This window comes from Schistocerca serialis, chromosome 7 (assembly GCF_023864345.2).
Source record: "Schistocerca serialis cubense isolate TAMUIC-IGC-003099 chromosome 7, iqSchSeri2.2, whole genome shotgun sequence".
NCBI classification, from domain to species: Eukaryota; Metazoa; Arthropoda; class Insecta; order Orthoptera; family Acrididae; genus Schistocerca; species Schistocerca serialis.
This window is the reverse complement of record NC_064644.1, coordinates 276,575,498-276,599,752: the sequence shown is the minus strand read 5'-3', so window position 1 is coordinate 276,599,752 and position 24,255 is coordinate 276,575,498. Positions and strand designations below refer to the sequence as shown.

The following is a 24,255-nucleotide window of genomic DNA, read 5'->3' as shown; positions in this document are numbered from 1 at the left end:
CAAACCATCAGCCTTTCTGAAAAATATCATCCGCCTAATTCCGAAAATAGCAACGTCAGATAAGTGCAAAAACTATCTTACAGTTAGCTTATCAGCTCATACATCCAAGCTGCTGACAAGAATAATACAAAGAAGTAAGGAAAAGAAAATTCAGGATGCTTTAGATGACGATCAGTTTGACTTTGGCAAAGGTATAAGAGAGGTAGTTCTGAACTGCGCTTGATAATGGAAGCAAAATTGAAGAAAAATCAAGACACGATCACAGGATTTGTTGAAAGGAATGAGCAGACTAATGAATATAGAATGTGGATTGACTTGTTGCAGGGATAAGAATAGCGACAAACTTATCAGAATTGGTGACGACGAAGTAGACGAAGTTATTCTGACATCTTGGAAAAGAAATAACGGTATAAAGTCTGATGAAGGAGGACATGGAAATGCAGACAAGCAGAGCCACAGAATGGCTTCACAGCTAAGAGACGTCTACTAGTAGTAAACAAAGTTCTAAACACGAGGAAGAAATTTCCGGGGAATGTTCGCTTACGAAACAACATTCTACGGTAGTGTCTCATGAACGGTGGCAAAACCAGAACAGAAAACAATCGAAGAGTGCTGCAGAAGAATGTTGAAAATCAGGTGGGCTGATAAGATAAAGAATGAGAAGGTGCTCTGCAGAATCGGCGAAAAAAGAACGTATGGAAATAGTGAAAAGATGAAAAGAGAGGATGATAGGACATGTGTTAAGGCATCAGGGAATAACCTGCATGGTACTAGAGGAGGGAGCTGTAGAGTGTAAAACCTGCAGGGGGAGACAGAGATTGGAATACACGCAGCAATTAATGGAGAACGCTGGGCGCAGTTGCTACTGTGAGAGGAAGAGGTTGGCACAGGAGAGGAATTCATGTCGAGCCGCTCCAAACCAATCATAAGACTAATGTGTTTCTTTAAAAAACAAAAAAATGGACTTACAGCAGATCGTAGCTCTGGAGGCGACTTAACGTCTGTCCGCCCAACAATTGTGGTTATCCTGCACGGCGTGTTACACACGTGGAAACATTGTCAGCACAGCACTGAAGATCTGTTGTAGACAGTGTTGATCTCCGAAATGCGTCTTACACCGATTATCATCCCACGTTCTTTGTGTGTGACCTCGTTTTTTGACGTGCTACCATCTTCAGTACACAAGCGTATCTGCAGTATTGCTCAGATATCGTGTCTTAAAACTCGCGCCCCACGCAACACTAGCTGCAACAGCTGCCACACTGTATATTTGTTCAAATGGTATAGCCTTTGCAGTGATTTTTGGCCACTCAGTTTAACTTGTCCCTCGGTCCGACATCCCTCCTGATGAGTCTTACGAATCCCAATGGAGCAGCCACAGTGTAGTAAACTCTGGTGTGGTTTAGTACAATTATCGATGAAGGGGTGTCAGTACCTCCACATACATTGCCCCTCTGCTCCAGCCCACAGGCAACGACGTCTCGTTGAGTGTACTCAGCCTGTAACTTTTAGTGCTGCCGGTGTCGTTACACCCGTTATTAACAAAGCATGATGCAGCTTTTTTAGTGGGTAGCACACTTTATGGATCGTAATACCTTGCGCAAAATTAATAAGAGCGGGAGGAGCATCGTAAAAGTTTAATTTTAATGCAACAGCGTGTTCTGCAGCAGCGACAGCGTAATGGTGAGTTACGTCGTCATAAAAACGAAAAAACTCTGTGGCTCTGTTTGCAGTACACTCCAACGCAACAACAGAGATAATATTTTAATTACTTTATTGTTGTCCAATAAAAATCCTTACAAAAACACATTGGCGAAGGCAGAGGTTTCTGCCACACAAAATGAGTGATGTTAATCTTAGTTTTCTGAAGCAAATTCAATGGCTAAACTAGCAGTTAAATTACTATCGTACTATACTTAAGATTAGGATAATAAGTGCTACATCTAACAAGAAATGTCACCGGTTTCTGGAGATATTACGCCATAAAGGCGTCATGCTGGATTGCACATATGCGACACCTGTGTTGTTAAGATATGGTTAAATCACACGTCATATGCTGAAGGAGCTCCTTTGTTGATATTTTCTCCTTGCTTCAAATATTGTAAAAGATAGCGTGTTAAAAAACTGAGCCACTGTAAATGAAAGTACGGCAAGTTTTGGGAGGGTAGTACATTTGAATAACTTTATCGTACCACTGGAATAATTAACGTTCAGTTTATCCTCCCAAATATGTAAAACTATAATGCGCATAGTGCGTCCACTGGCTGTACGGAAGATGTTCCTCCTTCCGTTTACAGAAAGAGTTAAGGTGCAACACAGGTGGCGACGGTCTTCAGAGAACCCGCACGGGGTATTCTTGAACAGTGCATCATTAATTCGGCTTTCCGCGGCCCCGGGAGGAGCTTAAGTAAACGAAGGAGTGACGGCGGCGGCGGCAGCGGCGTCCGTGACTAGAAGCCAGCGTACTGCTTGACCAGCTTGCTCCACTCCTTGGGGTAGTTCCTCTGGATGTGCGACAGGGTGCGCTGGATCTGACGCGTCTCCTCTGGTGTGCACGTCGGGCAGGCCCCGCGAAGAACCAGCGGCGCCAGGGCTGCAACGAGACGAAAGGCACCGTCAGACACCGCAAAACAATACGACGTTGAACCTAGTGTAAAAACACTCCATGTGCAGCCGTGAGAGGTGATGATGAGTGGGTTTAAGTATCTGCTAAAGAGCTCCTTTATTTGGACAACAATACAATAAGCTACCTTTTAAAAATGTGGTACAGCCAGATTGCACGGTAGGATGCCAATGTAACGTCATATACAGGGTGGCGCACGAAATGTTTTACCAATTGTTTCTTTCACAATTTACGACGCACATTAGATATGCCGCTGGGATCTCTACAGCAGTACCAACAGAGCTATGAAAAACAAATGAGTTACGAAATGACGTGCAATTCGCGATACTGCCGCTAGGAGACTAGTAAGCAGCAATGGCTGACAATTGAATACTGACGACACAGCAACGATCGGCAATTGTGTCACTTTTTCATGAAACGAAAAGCCTTGTTCTGACTCAGAGGCGTTTTCGACAACAAAAAATGGTTCAAATGGCTCTGAGCACTATGAAGCTTAACATCTGAGGTCATCAGTCCCCTAGAACTTAGAACTACTTAAACCTAACTAACCTAAGGACATCACACATATCCATACCAGAGGCAGGATTCGAACCTGCGACCGTAGCGGTCTCGCGGTTCCAGACTGAAGCGCCTAGAGCCGCACGGTCACACCGGCCGGCTTTTGACAACAGTTTAACACACGATGGATCCCTTGCAAGAAGACCATCCACAGGTTGTACGATAAATTTGTACAGGAGGGAACAGTACTGGAAGCGAAGCGACCTCGGCCTAAGCCTGTTTGTTCGCCGGAGAATATTGAAGCGGTACGAGTTGCTGTACAGAGAAGTCCCAGGAAATCATGTAGAAAGGCAGCAGTGCAACTGGGAATATCCAGACGCTCCGTTCAACGCATTCTTAAAAGTGAACTCCATATGTACCCATACAAGATGACCTGTGTACAGAAGCTCACTGAAGAACACAAGCAGCGGAGACTGCCGTTTCCTCAGTGGGCGGAGGATAGGGAAGAAACTCTCAACAACGTTTGGTTTTCAGACGAGGTGCATTTTCATTTAGACGGTGTGGTTAACAAACAAAATGTACGCTTTTGGGCCACTGAAAACCCACAAGTGCTTCATGAACGACAACATTATGCTCCGAGGATTACAGCGTGGGCAGCAATTTCCCGTCACGGACTTATTGGACCCTTTTTCTTTGAAGAAACTGTGAACAGCGAGCGTTATTTAAGCATGCTTCGCGATAGCTCCATTCCACAGCTTCTTGCTACTGCCTTGCCCTTCATCACGCAGTGGTTCATGCAAGATGGAGCAAGGCCACATAGTGCAAACACTGTGTTGGAGTTTCTACAGGAGCATTTCGACATGCGGTTCATTTCACTCAGGTTTCCAGGTCGCTTCAATGACTGACAAAATTGGCCCCCCAATAGTCCAGACCTCAATCCATGTGACTTTTTTCTTTGGGGGTACCTAAAGGAAAAATTTTTCCCGAAACGTCCATGTGATTTAATGGAGCTCAGAAGACTTATTCTTCAAGCTTGCAGTGAAATTACGGAAGACATGCGCCGTAGGGTAATCACTAACTTCAGTGTTCGTTTGAAGGAAGTTAGGAAACGAAATGGTGGACATATTGAACATGTGCTGAGTTAGAACAAATCTCCATGGACGGCTCTTCATTGTAGTATATGTTCCTTTCAGACTGTATTGACAATAAAGTTTATATTCAAAAACAAAATGGTAACACATTTCGTGCGCCACCCTGTATGTACACGCCATAGACTTATATGTAGATTAGAGCTGCAATCTCTGTGACAGTATAACGGCCACCAGACTGGATTAATGTTGTTCGCGTTTAGCTTTTTCATCATTCGTGGTAGGGTAAATAAATGGCACGAACAGTTTCAGATGTAGAGTGATTACTGAGAATGACATCTAGTAGCCGTGCACAGGCATGAGACAGCGTTATCAGCATCTCACATAGAAAGTTGTGGCCCTTCATTCGGCTGGCTTGTCGAATCGTGCGATATACAGATTTATGGATCATTCAGATGTGAATGCGTGTGGACGTGATGGTGGACATAATCGCCGTCAAGCTTCTGGTCAACCACGTCTAACCACTGCAAGGAAATATCGCACCAAACAAATCACAACCTTATCCTATCCGCTTCTGCCATCCGAGAACAAGTAATGGACTCCCAATAACACTTCTTGCCATCTTACACCATTGGTCGGCAACTAGCTGCGTTCGGACTAAGGGATGAAAGTCTAATCTGTAGCCTGCCGTTAAACACCACAACACAAACGGCAGCATTTCGAGTGCTATCATGACTGGGAAGCGTGGACTGGTGATGAACGTCGTCCTAATGTGCTCAGCAATCAATCGCGGTTCTGCACTATCCCGAATGACCAATGTCGGCGGATGTGGCAGCGAGCTTGGCAGATGTCCGTTCTGGAGAGGCATAGCAGTGTTATTCCTGCCCATCGGATATGACACAAGGTCAAAGATGGTAGCGATTACTCTGGCGACCCAACGGTACGTCACGGTATCCTGCGTCCTATTTTGCTACCTCTCACGTCACGGTATAGTGATGCCACTTTTCAACAACAGGATAATGCTCGTCCACCTGTGTCCTGTGTCCCTAAGAACTGTTCGCGTGATGTAGAGGACTCCAGTGGCCAGCAAGAGCCCCTGATGTGCTCTCGGTGGCTCTTTATAACTGTAACTCGTTTTTGTGTTCACTGCAATAATCTCACTTTTCAAACCGTGGATTTCCATTTCCTGTCCTCTTCACCTTTTACGTGTGTCATCTTTTTATTTTATTTTATTTTTTATTTTTTATTTTTTTTGTCATACAATATAATTCACACTGAGCGCGCAAGGCGTGTGGGAACACAATGGCTGTGATGTTGGTTGCCATCTGTTGAAAACCTTGCAGTGCATTTGTATCTGTACAGTTCAGCTACTAACATGCTCCTGATCCCTACATTATTCATCTCGTCGTCTATCCGACGGACAGTACACGTAACTCATTATTAGGCTCCCGTCACCTCAACGTAAATGGAACGGGAGTTAGTCGGGCAATGCTACACGCTGCCACTACTCCAAGATCCAGTGACGACGGCCCAGGGCTAATGCCAGACCAACATCTCTGCGTCTGTCATCAATGGAATATGAGTAGGTCGTGACTGTTTAAGTCCATGCGGCGAATTTTTTCCAATGCAGTTGGGGCCGCCACACATTATTGTACCTACAAAGTTAAAGATCCAAACAAGATACTGTTGAGCTTTTAAGCCCGAATTCTAAGGTAAACTCCGGTATGCTACGACCCACATTTCACCGATTAATACCCCACATTTAGTTGGGTTTTGTGGTCTAGTGGTAAAGCGCATGCTTAAAAACTGAAAGATCGTGGGATCGCAGCCCAGATGGACCAGCGAAAATTACAGTGACGTGAAGATTTGCAAGGAACGACATATTGTTCGGATTCCACTTTAAGATTCCCTTCCACCGTATGGTTATTGGGATAGGGTTAGGTAACTTAACTTGTATCCAATGGAAATACTTGCACCAGACGTTCAACCACACAGAATTATTACTATTAGTCTAGTTCAAAATCAGTTTCCTCGAGACGTGATGTCATGTCTACCAAACATTATCTGTAGCAAACTACTCGGATATCATTTATGTACTAGCGCAATAGACCGCATTAGATTATGAGAATAAATTAATACAGCTACATACAAATTGTATTTAAAGAATGTTCGAATAAATTAGCAACGTTTACACAGTTTACACTGAGCCTTGCTAAGGTCTTAATGCCTTGACAGCAGTAACCTTCTAACTCTGTACGCAGTGCCAAGATCATACACAATAAGACGAAAATCACCACTAAGAAGTATCTGAATGGGACGGAAACCGACAGATGTGATGTACATGCGCAGACAAACAACTGATTACAACTTCAGAAAAATTGGATGATGGATTCTAGAGAAAGAGCTTCAAAAACTGAGCTGAAGTGTTAGTTCATCCCTAGTCCTTATGAAAGCAGTTATTCAGCTTGGTGTTGATGCAATTGTTAGATGTCCTGAGGGAAATCGTGCCACGTTCTGTCCAACTGGCGCATTAGATCGGCAAAATTCCGAGCCGGTTGGAGGGAACTGCCCATAATGCTCCAAACGTTCTCAGTTGGGGAGAGATCCCACGACATTGCTTAGCAAGGTAGCGCTTGGCAACACAAGATGAGCAGTGGACACACTCGGCGTGTGCGAAGGGGCATCATCTTGCTGAAATATAAGCCCAGGATGGCTTGCCATGAAGGGCGTTGAATATCGTCGGCGTACAGCTGTGCTCTAAGTGTGTCTCGGATAACGGCCAAAGGAGTCCTGTTATGAAGAGAAATGGCACTCCTGGCTGATGAGCCTTATGGTGAGCGACAGTCGGGTTGGTACCCAACCGCTGTCCGGGTCGTTTCCAGACACGTCTTAGCTGGTCACCGGGATTCAGTTCGAAGGAGGACTTATCACTGAAGACAATTGTACTCAAACATGTAACACGTCAGCCTCAGGTGCAAATAGAAACCAAACTTTACCAGGTTTCAGCCAAAATAATTTGGCCTTCTTCAGAAGGTAGTGACACTAAACTACTACGTGCCAAAGTTTGGCCATGTCAAGTATAAAACTGTAGTACCGTAGCAACTAGTCATAATCTACATTACTTGGGCTGAAGAGAAGCAGCAGGCCCATTGCGCGGACGAGTTCGGTAGGCCGCGAGAGCTGCACCGGAACTTTGGCATGCAGTAGTTTAGTGTCACTCGCTCCTGAAGAAGGCAAAATTATTATGGCTGAAACCTGGGTAAAGTTTGGTTTCAATTTGCAACTGAGGCTGACGTGTTACATGTTCAGTTATCACAGTTGCTGACAGGGCTGCACAATGTTAAAAATTCTTGCTGTGAATCTTCAGGTTTTGGCGGCGCAAAGACTGTTCCATTAAGTTTCGGGTATACAGCCGCAAGAAATCTTCTTCTTCTTCTTCTTCTTCTAATATTTCGGCTGTATACCGTCTAACCATCTTTAGAGTGAGTCGCAAGACTTTCGCTCCAGTGCTCGCTTCGTCCCTTTATATTCGTGTACCGCGCGACTGCGCATGCGGCCACAGATGCAAATGCGCCAGAGACGTTGGTCGGCAGCAGAGACGTGCATAATGCGCGAGTTGTATCTATGACTCCGCAGTCGATCTGTGTTGGCATATCGATACATCATTGTGAGCTGCACTGTGACGACGTCTTTGTGAGTTTATTACAGCAAGTGCCGGATTCCACGATTTATCAATATTGAAACCACTATCTCTATTAATTAAATTCGTCGTCAAGCGAATTTCAATTGCCTCCTTCCCTATCGAGTCCCAAAAGGATGATGTAGTTGCCAAAATTTCGACGTTGTCATACAACATACTGTGACCATTATCAATACAGTGCTCTGCCACTGCCGACTTGTTAGGTTGTAAAAGTCGTGTGTACCTCCGGTGTTCTGTACATCTTTCTTGGACAGTACGAGTTGTTTGCCCGATTATGCACGAGTATAAAGGGACGAAGCGAGCACTGGAGCGGCAGTCTTGCGACTCACTCTGAAGATGGCTGGACGGTATACAGCCGAAATATTAGAAGAAGAAGAAGGAGAATTCTTGCGGCTGCACACCCGAAACTTAAAAATTCTTCAATATTAAAACTTCAACAATTCTATTCACTCAATGATATTCCAGTTATTTCACATAACTTTTTCGAGCAATACGTTTAGCTAAGACATAAACTATAATAGCGTATACACTTCGTGCTTTAGATGCCTCCAAAGTAAAATTTTGAAGAGCGTTAAATTACGCGAAAGCCCATACGACGCAAGAGTCCTGCTCCAGGTATCCAATGTTCTCGGAAGTCGGTAATTGTCTGTGCTCAGCTATGAACACTGAAATGTGCTGCGACTCAATCGCGCTGGAGTTAGGGTTCGCTTCGCACAGCTAGGGCTAATGTTCACAGCAGTTCCATTAACGTGGTGCACCGGAGCTGGTTAATTAGCTTCACCAGTTCAGTAAGTCTTCTCAAGCACATATCCTATGCATAGTACGGCGAAAGAAGCTTGCAGCTATTTTTCAATAGTTTAAATACGAATCACAGTAGGCTGCTGCCGTCTGCAGGGCTGTGGCAGCATTGAGGTGTTTGCTTCCGAAACTGATTCCCTCTGAAACTGGACAGCATACTTCCTTCCCCAATCTGATATTTCTTTTTGTGCTCTGATTCTAATGACCATCGCGTCTTTCTCCTATTCATCTGTGAATAACACGCCTATGTGAAAGGCAGAATACCTAGCACAGATTGCAAATGAGGTTCAAATGGCTCTCAGCACTATGGGACTTAACATCTGTGGTCATCGTGCAAATGAGGTGAGAAATAGAATGGCCTAAGTTCTTGCACTATCTGCAGGATCTAGTCTTTATCAAACTTCTTTATAACGGTGTCCTTAGAATGAAATGTTTTCACAGGGCATCGGCCGCCAGTTATTTGATCAATGCGAAGCCTCTCTGTTTCTCGAAGGTATCTATCAAGTGCAGCAAAGGTACTATGGAGAGGAGAAAGTGTAATGTACTGCATACTGTCAGCAGACTGACACTGCACACGATGAGTTCCACATACGACCCGTGGTCAACTTTTCCCGTACATTAAATATTTTGTCACTGTGTCAAGTGTCAATGTTGCCAGGTGGGCTGTATTATAGTTGCCCATAGTGCCGATTCATAGATTTAGAAAATCCCATGACTTATGTTCTTCATTGTATTTTGTGATAATGATACCAAATGACATGAAGCTGTGTCTAACACCAGCTATAAAAAATCAGTTTCTTGGGCGATTTATGATGAGGTGTAACGCGTCTTCAGGTGGACTCTCGAGTGACCTCGGAAGATGAACGATTCATGCAGCACTGGAATGCTGTGAAGATAGCTGGGAAAAGAAACATAAAGACGTGTCGTAAAACAAGCCTTTGTTTTCACTACTGGATGTTCAATAAATTCTACTCGTTCAAGTAGATCGTAAAACAATTTTAATACCTGTACACAAGGTATTGGTAAAACTGCGATGAAATTTTTGATTTTTTGGGATTGTATGAAGACTTGCAAATTTTCCCCCGTTTAATTTTCCGAAATGAAAATGACGTAGGGCACTCTTCAATTACGTTCCTATGGGAATTTCGAAATAAAATACATATACTAGTAATATGAACGTATCTACTTCGACACAACTTCCCCTTTTATTCTTCTACAAGCAACTTTTTTTGTTGATGCTAGCGTCATCGAACTAAGCAAGTAAGAAGTGCTACTGAATTTCCTGCATTGCTGGTTATAAGCGTTTTCGGTTTTTTAGAACCTACGAATAACAGTATTATACTTCATTATCTCTTTCCTCAGTTCCGAATTATTTTATTTTATTCTCGACAGATTTGTCTGTCTAGCAAACGGTGATGTGTACTTGTTATAGCTGTATTGATAAACCTCCATTCTATGAAGCAGGGCGGTTGTCGTTTTTATGTTGGATACACAGAATATGATTAGTTCATGGTATTTGTTCACCAAATGATGTAAAGGTTCTCACGGTGGCCATCGCTTAGCCGAAAGCGGTAATGACTACAATACTGCTCTGTGACTGCATTCACACTTAAAAGGTTAGGTTAGGTTAGTGTTGTTTAATGTCCCGTCGACAACGAGGTCATTAGAGACGGAGCGCAAGCTCGGGTTAGGGAAGGATGGGGAAGGATATCGGCCGTGCCCTTTCAAAGGAACCATCCCGGCATTTGCCTGAAACGATTTAGGGAAATCACGGAAAACCTAAATCAGGATGGCTGGAGACGGGATTGAAACGTCGTCGTCCCGAATGCGAGTCCAGTGATTCACACTTAAAAGAAATGTATCGTCATGCTGATGGCATTCATCAAACTAAAATTTTTAACGAATTGGAAATCATCCGTGATTGGCGCCCTCTAGAGAGACATAAACTTCGCGTGTAGGAATAATGATTTACTGGTGACGTCGGAAAAGTTTAGTTCCTGGAAGAGCAGAAAAACGTTATAGAGGGAGCTTACGACCCGAAGACAACAGAAGCTATTACGCCCGTCGGCCCCCGTCGTTTCGTCGTTTAATAAGGGCCGGCGTGTCAAACAGGTAGTTTAATAATTTCGAGCGGCCTTTGTGTGCCGAGGCGTGGAATGTGACGCCTCGCCCATCGCTCGAGGGAGGCGTTTGCGTTGACACTGGCCTGTGGAACGCGTCAGCGTCCAGAGAGAATGTTATTGTCATAGGCAATCGTCACTGTCTTTCTATGAATCTGTAGCCCATCTAAACATGGCTTCCGGTCTCACCTGACTTCCAGCTACACTCATAGAGAAACAGTCGGAAAAGCTCTGCTCACATAACTCCTTACATTCACATTACCAGAGACTCCAAAAAAGAAAGTCGAAAATAATGATATATTTGACTCCCGTTTCAAGTAAATCTCCATATCTTTAGGCACTCTCGACGTATTGTATCGTCTAAAGACGATCCACCACAATTCGCCACAGACGGCTTCTAAAGCAGATGTCTGCAGAGCGCAAGCAGCAATAAAAAAATCAAATTATACGCGACACACACGCTTATTATCTAAAGTACGATCGACGAAGTATCAAAACAAATTTTTGACTGGTTTGAGGATTTAGAGGAAGGGAGGATGCAGCTTGTTATCTTGAATGGAGACCCATCGACAGATGCAGAAGTAACTTGCCCATTACTGACATTGCTGACAGAATTTCCACATATGGTGCGTTTATCTATGACGACGTAATTATCTGAAAAGCTGCACAAATATCCAGTCAGATCTTCATAAGGCTTCAGAGCCATGTAAGAACTGGCTACCTGCTTTAAACGTTCAGATATTTCACGAAATGAAAAAACATATAGTATTAGATGACTAATAATATTAGTGAGTTGCGACTGGATTCGGTCAACTGACACGTATGGGTGGTATATGAAACACAACAATGACATGGGCTCAGTCGTAGATAAAACAGGTGACACATTTTGGTTACTTGGTAGAACAGAAGGCAAATGCTACCAGTCTTAAAAGGAGATTGTTTACTAAACACACGTGCGACCAATGTTACAACACTGCTCAAGTGTGTGGGAACTGTACCTAATTGAACTAACATTGAATATTTAACGGATACACAGAAGGGCAGCATAAGTACTCACAGGGCTGTTTGACAAATAGGAGGTCACAGAGATGATGAAAAAACTGAACTGCCAGACGCATGAAGATGGACGCAAACCATCCCGAGAAATCCTGCTTACAAAGTTTCAAAAATCAGCTTTAAATGATGAATCTAGCAATATGCTATAACGGCTTAAGTATTTTCCCCGTAATAATAGCAAGGACAGCGCACAGAGAGACTCTTAAGCAATCATTTTTCCCAAGCTCCGCACATCAGTGAAAACACGAAGAAGTTCTAATAACTAATACAGTGAGAAGCAACCTCTCCCATGCTCTTAACACAGGTTAGCAGGGTATGGATGTAGATGTAGAAGTACATGTAGATTTCTTTTTCAGTTAATTCATGCTGGCGATGCTGGCGTTCGCTAATACGTCGTTCAGTCTCGCCTGTTTCGTCGGTCAGTGACTGAACAACAATGAAGCTCATTCGTATGTACACCGGACAGGCTCCCACCCTACGACTTTGTTAGGATGTGGTGCTACGCACTGACAGAATAGTGCCAATAACGAACCTTAAATCAGGGATATGAAGGCCCGAACTGGAACCCAGTTCCCCTTACAAAAGAGTCCAGCATCTTAATCTCTGCGACCCATTTCTTAGACATTAGCGTCAATTTGTTACTTAAGTAAAACATACGTCGATTTGATAAAGTAACTCTTTTTCCAAATTTACAGTGGGTATTAATGTTGCCAATACTTGGAAGTAAGTAGTCAGTAACACCTTTTAAAAATTCGAGTAAGGAACAGTATATAATTAACATATTATAGAAAAATAAAAAATATCTTTGAAACTTGGCTGCCAGTTCCATCATATGAATACTAATCTGCAACTGAAGGTACTTGCACACACTGGTATGGATCTGCTGGTACTTATTACAGTGCTTTTAGAAGCTTATATATAGTAAGAGAGAGGAAAAAAATTACACGACGCAAATATGAAAATCGTAAAACAAACTGTCGATTTTTTCAGTGATTCCTCAACAATTAAAATTATAACCACTTTGCATCACGTAAGTCAATAGCTCAGTCCTGCATTGCGCCCTCTTTCAATCCTTTTTTGGCTCAAGCGCTCACTACGACAATTGTAAAACATTCTTATTACAAAAAACGAGGGTTCTGAATAATATTATTTACAAAATTAACCTTGAGATGTTTCTGAACAATACTATTTAAAAAATAACCATTTCATGATAAAACTGATCATTGTTTAGAAACAGTCTATGAAAATTGACTCTATAGTTATCGTGTCAACAAGGGATTCCGATATCTGAGAGAAGAAAATGTTATTTTTATCATATAGAAGGTCGCTATTCGGAGAAAGCTTGATACGCTGTTTACGAAATTTGTTGACTTGAAATGTATAGTCATTTTGCAAACTATCAAACAAACAATTTCTTGATAAATATATAGTAAGATATTCTTGTAACGCCTGCCGCCAAGTAAGGAATGAAGAAGATATGTTTGCCTGTGAGGAACACTACTTTTGTGTAGCGTGAAATATGTCATGTGAACCTGAAATTTCCTTCCTGTGGAGACTGTGTATTGCGTAAATGGCATGTGGATACAGTAAAATGACCGCGCCATCGTCAGACCTCAGTTCTGAAAACCCGCAAGTAACAGACAGAGAAAGCTTAACGTTAGTCTAACGTCTGAAATTTTCAAGAACAATAACAAAGATTTAAGAAAAAAGAAGGATAAATGAGTTACAGAAAAGCCTGACCTCCCTTTCAGACTGTATCTGCTGATATTCTAAAGCTTAATAAATTAAAATTGTAAAACTTTGATTCTTCATTAAAGAAATTAAATAATTGGTTTTAAGAATATCATAGGAGAAACGTGGTAGATATTTGCACATAACTGTCAAAATTACACGAAATTTCTATTCACTAAAGGAGCATATTACTTTTTTTTTTGTTGACTTACGTCAACAGACCTACAGGAATTCAGAAACACCAACACGGACCGCCTTGACTACTACAGAATTTAACTGTTTCACATTCGCTATTACACACACTTATAAAATAACTCGTCATGAGGGGCTTCAGTACATTTTACTCTTAGGAGATCTTTTCCTAGATTCCAACAGCATTTTCGTATTTTACTTCGTATCATGTTTATCTTACAAGGGAACCTCCCCATCGCATCCCCCTCAGATTTTGTTATAAGTTGGCTTAGTGGATAGGCCTTGAAAAACTGAACACAGATCAATCGAGAAAACAGGAAGTAGTTGTGTGGAACTATGAAAAAAATAAGCAAAATACACGAACTGAGTAGTCCATGAGCAAGATAGGCAACATTACGGATATTGTGAGCTTAGGAGCGCCGTGGTCCTGTGGTTAGCGTGAGCAGTTCCGGAATGAGGGGTCCTTGGTTCAAGTCTTCCCTCGCGTGAAAAGTTTACTTTCTTTATTTTCGCAAAGTTATGATCCGTCCGTTCGTTCATTGACGTCTCTGTTCACTGTAATAAGTTTAGTGTACGTGTTTTGCGACCGCACCGCAAAACCGTGCGATTAGTAGGCGAAAGGACGTGCCTCTCCAATGGGCACCGAAAACATTTGCTCGCAAGGTCATAGGTCAACCGATTCCTCCACAGGAAAACACGTCCGATATATTCTATACGACACTGGTGACGGCATGTGCGTCACCTGACAGGAATGTGTTGTCGACCCATCTAACTTGTACGCTTGGGGAATGGGTAAAAAGATTCTTCTACCTTGCCCGATTTAGGTTTTCTTGTGGATGTGATAATCACTCCCAAAAAAGTGATGAAAACATAAGAGTTTGTCACATAAACTGCAACAAATGAATGCAACAGTTTCACAGTCGCACAGTTTTCCCTGTGCTCTGTCAAAACATACGTTTTTAACGTTTTCAAATGTTTCCGTGTTTAGACCGTCCAATCCTGCATGTGTCCAAGCAAGTCTGAACATGTCCTGGAATTTTGGAGAGTGAAGTTGATCATGTTTGAGTGCATGATCTTTGATAATTGTCTGAAAATAAAAAATTAAATTTCTCACTCGAGGGAGGATTGAACCACGGACCTCTCGTTCCCTAGCTGCTCACGCTAACCACGGGACCACGGCGTTCCTCAGTCCGCAAGTTCCTTGATACTGCCTATCTTACACACGGACTACTCAGTTTGTATATTTTGTTTATTTTTTTCATAGTTCCACACAACTTCTTCCTGTTTTCTCGCTTGATCTGTGTTCAGTTTTTCAAGGCCCATCCACTGTGCCAAATTATAACTAAATCTGAGGGGGGTGCGTTGAGGAGGTTCCCTTGTTAGCTTTGATTTTCTTCAGACTGACTGCAGTATTGTTTCCAAAAGATTTGTACAAACCTTTCGACCCAGAACTACTTTACTGAACGTCCATTTTTAATTTCTCATTGAATGTACCACACACTTTTTTTTTTTTTTTTGCGAAAGTCGGTCGTAGGGCGGAATACAAATTAGTTGTTCTCCCCAACTGTGACGATTTTAGTGTTATAGTGAACTTTTCTGGAACTTTGTCCGTTGTTTATTAAAACGTCTGCAGCAGAGATATATAGCATAATTGCTGGTGCTCGTTATTCTTACTGCTGTGCACTCCACAGAATTAACAGTCTCATAGCAAATCATACAATGGAAAAGTTGAATGTCGACCATTACTTTAATTGCCCAACTTTTCAGCTTCTGCGCCCAAGATAGATTTTCAGCTGGAACCGTGGCCCGAGGCTAGTTTGAGCTTACACGTCGAGATTCATAGATAAATTCCACTAGTAAAATGAATACTTGCATAAAATATACGAATTGTACGATATTATGTAGCGAAACCTTCACATCGATATATTTGCTTTCCAGAAAAATCATGCTTCCATTATGTTCAGTCATTATTACATTGTAGTCTGTTCCTGATTCAAAAGAGACTGTAATTTCTCATTTATGAGCGGAAAAGCTGCTCGCATACAAATACAACAGCAGTTGCGGAGAAAACGCAAACTCTAAAGTTAATTTTTGACGACCTAAAACAAAATTCGCCACACTTTCCAAGAACTACCTAGTCTCCTAAGAAAATACGACGGGAAGAGCTCTTTGATGTTTCTGATTAGCATCCGACTCGGCGACTGATCTTCTGGATTATGTAGAGGTAATTGAATTTAGAGATGCGGAACTCCTTAAAGATGGAACGCCACCGCTGTAAAGCCGCGATCAAAGAAAAAGCGGAGTAAATTGAAAGGAAAACGATTTAACGATGAAATTTTCTTCTGCGCCGTTGTTGGAAGGGATGAATCGTTATTCGGGCTTGGTAACAAAAGGCGAAGAATTTGATCAGCTCTATAATTTAGGCAGTTTCACAGATCTATAAGTAAGTTGATAATTTACACGGAAACGTTGGCAATTTATTTATGAGTGCACTTCCCTTGTTGCTGATACAATATATTTCGAAGGCTAGCGTAATTTGTCTTCTTTATGCGATGTCTATACTTCTCAGTCCGGCAAGCGCAGTAGTTACCAATAGGTGATGATGATCAGCCAGGCCACATGGAATATTCTGTGGAGAAATGGACTCTTAAAATCGGTCTCCATGTCCAGGGAGGTAGTTCTTCTGGAAAAGATTATAGTTTCGGTCTTGGATTTCTCTTGTGACTCTCACACTGTAATCTACTTCAGTTTTTGCAGATACTGCATTTATTGCATTTTTTTCGCCTGTGTTCCTTTTCAGTAAAATCTTCGTGTTCCACTTCCTGGTAGACTGTACAATTCTACTGCCTTCATCATACATATATACAGAATTTGAAAATAATTCAAGAGAAATTAAGAAGCGGACGGAAGCGGAAGCGACGAGCATATTTCTTTCCCCCCTTTAACCTATGGGAAATTTTACTGTGTAGAGAGTAGCTGACACGGTGCCCTGCTCTCTTCGCCATACGTTGTGCGATGGTTAATTGAGTATATATTTTTACCTCAGACATAGATTCCAAGGGCTGTGTTCTGTGGGAGAGCTTTGGACCACGTGTTTATGTAGGATCGTCTTCCTCTACTGCCCTCAGCATATTCTCCTGAAGTTGAAAATTGTAACAAGATGCAGGAAGGCCTGCAGAGGAACAGTGCTTGTAGTACGGATTGACCGTCAGCAAAAACAAAGGTAACGTGCTAGGCATAGATGAGCAAATATACACATTACTGTATGAATATGCGATTGCAGAACGATCACCGGAAGCAGTCATATTCATAAAGTATCTGTGAGTATGCGTACAGGGCGATTTAAAGACAACATAAAACTGATCGCATGTAAGGCACATGCCAGAATGAGATTCACTCGAAGAGTGCTTAGGAAATTTAGTCCAACCACAAAAGAGGCAGCTTACCAAACCCTCGTTCGACCAATACTTTAGGTTGTTCGTCAGTCTGGTGGCCATACCGTATAGGATTGATAGAAGAAATAGAGAAGATCCAAAAAACAGCAGCACGGTTCATTTAGATTTAAAAGCGCGGAAGGGTCACGGAGATACTCAGCCAACTTCATTGGTAGACGCCGCAAAAGAGGCGTTCATAATTGAGACAGCGTAAGTTCCTAGGAGAGTCAACCGTTATATTCAGTCCTCTGACACATGTCCCGCGAAAAGATTATGAAGGTAAAATTAGAGAACTGACAGGGAGGCGTACAACACACGTCGTAAATTGGCTTGCGGGGTGTGGATGTAGATGCAGAGGGAAAGGTTTGTACAGTTGTACAGATTTTTTTAAATCGTGATGATAAAAATTTTCAAATGCCTCGTTTGAGATATGAAATTTAGGTCTGAAAACGACTGAAACAAAAGCTACGAAGCCAGTATGTTGTGGCGATAACGCTGTCAGTGCAATACGTGAACCTACCAACTCTCTTTTCTACATTATAATAAAATTATTTATTACCGATGTACTTGCTAATATTTTAGGCTAGGCAAAGCCGATGCTCATGTTGGTGTAGACTGCGGTGTGTGTGTACAAGCAACCCCAGTAACTCACCTGGGAAGGCGTGATGTGTACATCGACGTGGTCTGTCTTGATCTAAATGTAGTATGGCTGCAGTCTGTTTTTGTAAGTTGAAGAGTATGGTAATGGTATAATCTGTCAGCTCTAGTGAAACGTGTTCACATCAGGTTACTCAACTGACAGGTCTCATTCCGCTAGATTCCTTTTTTTTTTTTGGGGGGGCGGGGGGGGGGGGGGGGAGGTCATGTGAAAGAACTGCCACGACCAAACCAGATCTGGTTACAATTCTAACCGGCTGTAAAACTGTTCACACAAATCTGTGGGTGCTCGGGCAACTACGACAGAGCTTCGTGTGACGATATCACACCTGCAGAATAGCTGGGGGACGCCACTGTGTACAACTGTTGTAAATGAAGTAGAGTGTGCACAGAATAACTTGTTCGATACGTGTGCAGATAGTGCGACAGGGAGAGGGCACTTTGCAATGGCGTGGGGAATCCGTTGTGGACGGCCACGTTGTGGTTGCGTTGGTACCGTTCATGTCTATGCACAAATTCATATTTTGCATGGCTTGTAAACTGATGCTAGCGATTCTGCAAACTATAAAATTAGCGAGTAATGTCAGTATGACCAAAAATTCGAGAAATTCAGACACTCAAATTAGTTTCTCATTAGAAAACCAAAAACGAAATAATAGTATAGACAAAGGACCAAACAAAGCAAAACAAGTCCAGTCATACACACCCAGAAGGAAATCTCACAAAAAAAGGGTAAATAATGCAGCATTTTGGAAAACGTCGTCTACTATGATACTAACAATGTAACATGAAGTATATATATAATGCCAATGGTACTTTTTTTTTTTTTTTTTTTTTTGCAAATAAACACGTTTCTAAATGGACCAATGCCTATTGACAGTAACAGACTAATAGTAGGGTAAATAACTCTGAAGAACCAAAGAAACTTGTACACCTGCCTAATATCGTGCAGGGCCCCAGCCAGCAAGCAAAAGTGCCGCAACACTACGTGACATGGACCCGTTTAATGTCTGGAGGAAGGCTGTAGGAAACTGAAACCATGAATCCTGCAGGGCTGCCCATAAATCCGTAAGAGTAAGAGAGGGTGAAAATCTCTTCTGAACATCATGTGGTTCATGCATGATGGCGCAACAACATACTTTCGTGTCACGACAACGTGTACGAACGTCTCACGCAGACGTTTAAGAACGCTGGATTGGGCGGGGTGACCCACACCTTGGCTTGCTCGTTCCTCAGATATCAATCATCTAGACTTCTCGTTATGGGGACACTTTAAGAAATTCGTCTACGCCATGCCATGATGTGCTGACACTACGGGTACAACAACAACCAAGTACACTTCAAAGGCTGCGTCATTCCTTACACCGAAGGGCAGAGAGGTGCATTATCATGATTGGACGCCACGTTGAACACCTTAAACACTTATTTAACGCAGAAAATGTGCATTTCCGGACTCCTGTTATTTAACATATTTTTCTTGTTTCGACGAGTACTACCACCTCCCAAATTATTCGAAACTTATTTACAGGGTGGTCCCTTGATCGTGACCGGGCCAAATATCTTACGAAATAAGCGTTAAACGAAAAAACTACGAAGAACGAAACTTGTCTAGCTTGAAGGGGGAAACCAGATGGCGCTATGATTGGCCAGCTAGATGGCGCTGCCATAGGTCAAACGGATATCAACTGCGTTTTCTTACAAAGGAACCCTCATTTTTTATTGCATATTCGTGTAGTACGTAAGGAAATATAAATGTTTTAGGTGGGCCACTTTTTTCGTTTTGTGATAGATGGCGCTGTAATAGTCACAAACATATGGCTCACAATTTTAGACGAAAAGTTGGTAACTGGTAGGTTTTTTAAATTAAAATACAGAATGTTGGTACGTTTGAACATTTTATTACGGTTGTTCCAATGTGATACACATACCTTTGTAAACTTATCATTTCTGAGAACGCATGCTGTTACAGTGTGATTACCTGTAAACACCACGTTAATGCAATAAAGGCTCAAAATGATGTCCGTCAACCTCAATGCATTTGGCAATACGTGTAACGACATTCCTCTCAACGGCGAGTAGTTCGCCTTCCGTAATATTCGCAGATGTATTGACAATGCGCTGACGCATGTTGTCAGGCGTTGTCGGTGGATCACGATCCTTCAACATTCTCCACAGAAAGAAATCCGGGGACGTCAGATCCGGTGAACGTGCGGGCCATGGCATGGTGCTTCGAAGACCAATCCACCTGTCATGAAATATGCTATTCAATACCGCTTCAACCGCACGCGAGCTATGTGCCGGACACCCATCATGTTGGAAGTACATCGCCGTTCTGTCATGCAGTGAAACATCTTGTAGTAACATCGGCAGAACATTACTTAGGAAATCAGCATACATTGCACCATGTAGACTGCCATCGAAAAAAAGGGGGCCAATTATCCTTCCTCCCGTAATGCCGCAACATACATTAACCCGCCAAGGTCGCTGATGTTCCACTTGTCGCAGCCATCATGGATTTTCCGTGGCCCAATAGTGCATATTTTGCTGGTTTACGTTATCGCTGTTGGTGAATGACGCTTCGTCGCTAAATAGAACGCGTGCAAAAAATCTGTCATCGTCCCGTAATTTCTCTTGTGCCCAGCGGCAGAACTGTAGACGACGTTCAAACTGGTGCATAGAAATATGGTACGGGTGCAATCGATGTTGATGTAGCATTCTCAACACCGGCGTTTTTGAGATTCCCGATTCTCGCGCAATTTTTCTGCTACTGATGTGCGGATTAGCCGCGACAGCAGCTGAAACACCTACTTGGGCATCATCATGTGTTGCAGGTCGTGGTTGACGTTTCGCATGTGGCTCAACACTTCGTATTTCCTTAAATAACGTAACTATCCGACGAACGGTGCGGTCACTTGGATGATGTCGTCCAGGATACCGAGCAGGATACGTAGCACACGCCCGTTGGGCATTTTGATCACAATAGCTATACATCAACACGATATCGGCCTTTTCCGCAATTGGTAAACGGTCCATTTTAACACGGGTAATGTATCACGAAGCAAATACCGTCTGCACTGGCGGAATGTTACGTGATACCACGTACTTATACGTTTGTGGCTATTACAGTACCATCTATCACAAACCGAAAAAAGTGATCCAACTAAAACATTTATATTTCTTTACGTACTACAAGAATACGTAATAAAAAAATGGGGTTTCCTATTTGTAAAAAAAACGCAGTTGATATCCGTTTGACCTATGACAGCGCCATCTAGTGGGCCAACCATAGCGCCATCTGGTTTCCCTCTTCAAGCTAGACGATTTTCGTTCTTTGTAGTTTTTTCGTTTGATGCTTATTTCGTGAGATATTTGGCCCGGTCACTATCAATGGACCATCCTGTATATACAGAGTGAAAGGTATTTAAACCAACAAACTCTTGGAGGTTGTAGGGGACATCAAAACATATATTTTTCCCTAATGTCATTTTTTACTTTGAGGATTATTTAAACGTACACTGATATGGTTGGTGCGTACTACGTAACGCACCACAACGGAAAAGCTGCACAGCGGGTTTATCAACAACAATATCCTAATTGCCATATCTCGCATCATACGACATTTGCTGCTGTGTACCAACGTCTGCGTGGGAGCTGGTCATTTAGCAGATTACCTGGACGCCGTCGCACGGTAAGACGCATGTGGAGCGGGCTCCTTCAATCAGCACTCGTGCAATTGCACGTAACATGGGGACGAATTAGACGAATGTAAGAACAGGCCTTCGAGAGCAATTGTTACGTCCATTTCACTCACAGCGTGTCCACAACCTGGGACCTGTTGATTATCCACCCAGAGCACAGTTTTCGCAGTGGTACGTGGAACAGTGTGAAATGCATCCTATACTTCCATCCTCTGTGTTGTTTACCGATGAAGCTAAGTGCGGGCGTGATGGAGTCTCCAAGATGTACAATTCGCATGTTTGGAGTGAGGATAACCCACATGCCACAGTTACCAGCGTTCATCAAGTGCGGTTCTTCGTTAATGTGTGGGTCGGTGTTGTTGGGGACTCTTTAATTGGGCCGTATCCGCTACCTAGCCCAATAAAAGGCAGGCGCTATTACAATTTTCTCCCCGGAGCATTACCAAAATTGCTGGAAGATGTTCCGCTCCCTACAAGACAACGCATGTGGTTACAACATGACGGGGCGCCGGCACATTTCAGTCGTCGTGTGCGTCGATTCCTGGTCCGACGATTCCCAGAAACGTTGATTTGCAGAGGTGGTCCTGTACCATGGCCTGCTCAATCCCCAGATATGTCCCCTCTGGACTTTTTTTGTGTAGGGAGAGATGCGCAACCTTGTTTACGCAACTCCTGTTGCATCAGAAGTTGATCTGGATGCCCGGGTAGTTGCAGCAGCAGGAACAATTCAGGAGACTGTTGGTGTTTTTGCCCGGGTCAGACAGAACATGATCCGACGGTGTAACCTTTGCTTACGTGTCAATGGAGGCATTTTTGAAAATCTCCTGTAATTGAAATTGGGTTGTGTTAATTTGTTGTCTCTTGGTCATAAAAAAATGGAAAAGTGTTTGTTGGTTTAATTAATTTGCCACCAGAGAAATCTTGCTCTACCGGTTTAAATACTCCTCATAGGAAACAATGACATTAGGGAGAAATATTTGTTCTGATGTCCACTGCAATCTCCCAGAGTTTGTCAGTTTAAATTCTTCTCACCCACACACACAAACACTCACACGTGTCAGGAGGAAAACATACGCTCTATTCCGCATGGTTTCCGAGTTAGAGCACATTTCATGTACTTTGTTATTATTTATTTTCTGTGCTTTTCAAATACTGCCATTGTGTACAACGCAGTAGAGTATGTAAAGGAAGTTGAGATGAACAATTTGATACGCAACACTTGCGGTCTATCAAGTCGTGAAACTACCCGAAATTGGCCTACCAAAACTAGCTAATCTACGGCTCATTGGCGTTCCACAGTCTTTTCAACATCCTCACGGTTTCTTCGCTCAAACTATTAGTTCTAGAGAGAAAATGAATATGATCATCTTTGTAGGAAATATAATGTAGTTCAATTTTGCACTGTGACACGTTTCCGCTGGAGGGTGTGGCTTTTGACGTATCCAAGTAAAATGTACAAAAATGATATTAAATGTATTCAAATCTTGGAAACCATTCGGAATGGCGCCTGTGTCTATACGAAACTTTCTTGTTTAGAATCACTAATACTATGAGCCCTCGTGAACCTTTCCTCCTGACTTACCCTGTGTGTGTGTGTGTGTGCGTGTGTGTGTGTGTGTGTGTGTGTATTTCTTGTGCTAGTGAAACGGAGTAGCAGCTAAAGCTATGTTGCAAAGGTCGAGCAAAACAGATGACTTACTCTTGAGACGTCTGCCGACGGGGTCGCAGGGCGCCTCGCCCAGAGCGCACTTGAGCTGCCTGGTGAGGTATCGCTTGTCTGCGAGCGCGTGGTCCAGCTGCTGGTCGGAGACCCTGGGCCTCTGCTGCTGCTGCTGTTGCTGGGCGCCCGCCAGGGAGGCGCTCAGGCACAGCGCGGCGGCCGCCACCATGGTCAGGCGGAGCGTGTAGCGGGCCATCTGCACACGGAAACCACCACTGCGTAAGCCTCCAGTATTGGCACATCACATACTTCAGTAACGAGAAATTACTCAGAAAAATCATACAGTTAACCATTGTTATGATTAACATCTCGGTAGTACAGTAGTACAGCATTTCACGAATCTTTTTGCCGTTATTTTTGTGTCTAGAGTGGGGTTTGCGCCACGTTGGAAAATGGTCGACCTCCAGTTGCCTCCAATAATTGTTGTGCAATTGCTCAACCACGTGTCCAATGAAAATTTACGACAGTATATACAGTTAATGGAGGAAGGAGATAGGCCGAGTTAAGTTCAGTGGATGAAACATTTTTATCACCTCTTAAATGAGCGCAATGGTCGCTCTGGAGCGCTGCAGGTAGTGTAGAACTGAAACCAGACAATCATGTGATGCAAAATTCTTAAGGCTTTCGTGGCCACTTGTTGACAACCTGCCTATTGACTTCCGTCTCTGGTTCTTCAGCCGACGTTCATCCAATGATTTTTCTGACGTTTCGCCAGTACAAGTGGCTGGCATTGTCAAAGCTTCACCCTCCATTGCCGGTGGTGAACTGGAGCCAAGCTCGCGGCCGCAGACTATATGCACCTGGCGCGCCAACGTCCGAGGGCTTCTCCACAGTCATTTCCGGTGCAGTTCTCCTCTTGCTACCTGCGACGGTCGTTTGCTGCAGTGCGAGAAGCCAGTATCCGTTACCTTAAGGCTTTCCTCTTTCTTGTTGAAGCTGT

The 24,255-nt window shown here is 43.1% G+C and overlaps 1 protein-coding gene across 1 annotated transcript in view; it reads right to left on the bottom strand.

Moving 5' to 3' along the window:
* Nucleotides 1–1,757: 1,757 nt before the first annotated feature.
* The window catches only part of LOC126412309 (uncharacterized), a 123,676-nt gene continuing 101,178 nt past the window's right edge, over nt 1,758–24,255 (bottom strand). Inside the window, exons 2-3 of the mRNA XM_050081830.1 lie at nt 23,295–23,511; nt 1,758–2,593 (exon numbers count right to left, since the gene is read on the bottom strand). Coding sequence (XP_049937787.1) covers nt 2,451–2,593; nt 23,295–23,511 — 360 coding nt within the window. The 3' untranslated portion in view covers nt 1,758–2,450. The remainder of the gene's footprint in view (nt 2,594–23,294; nt 23,512–24,255) is intronic.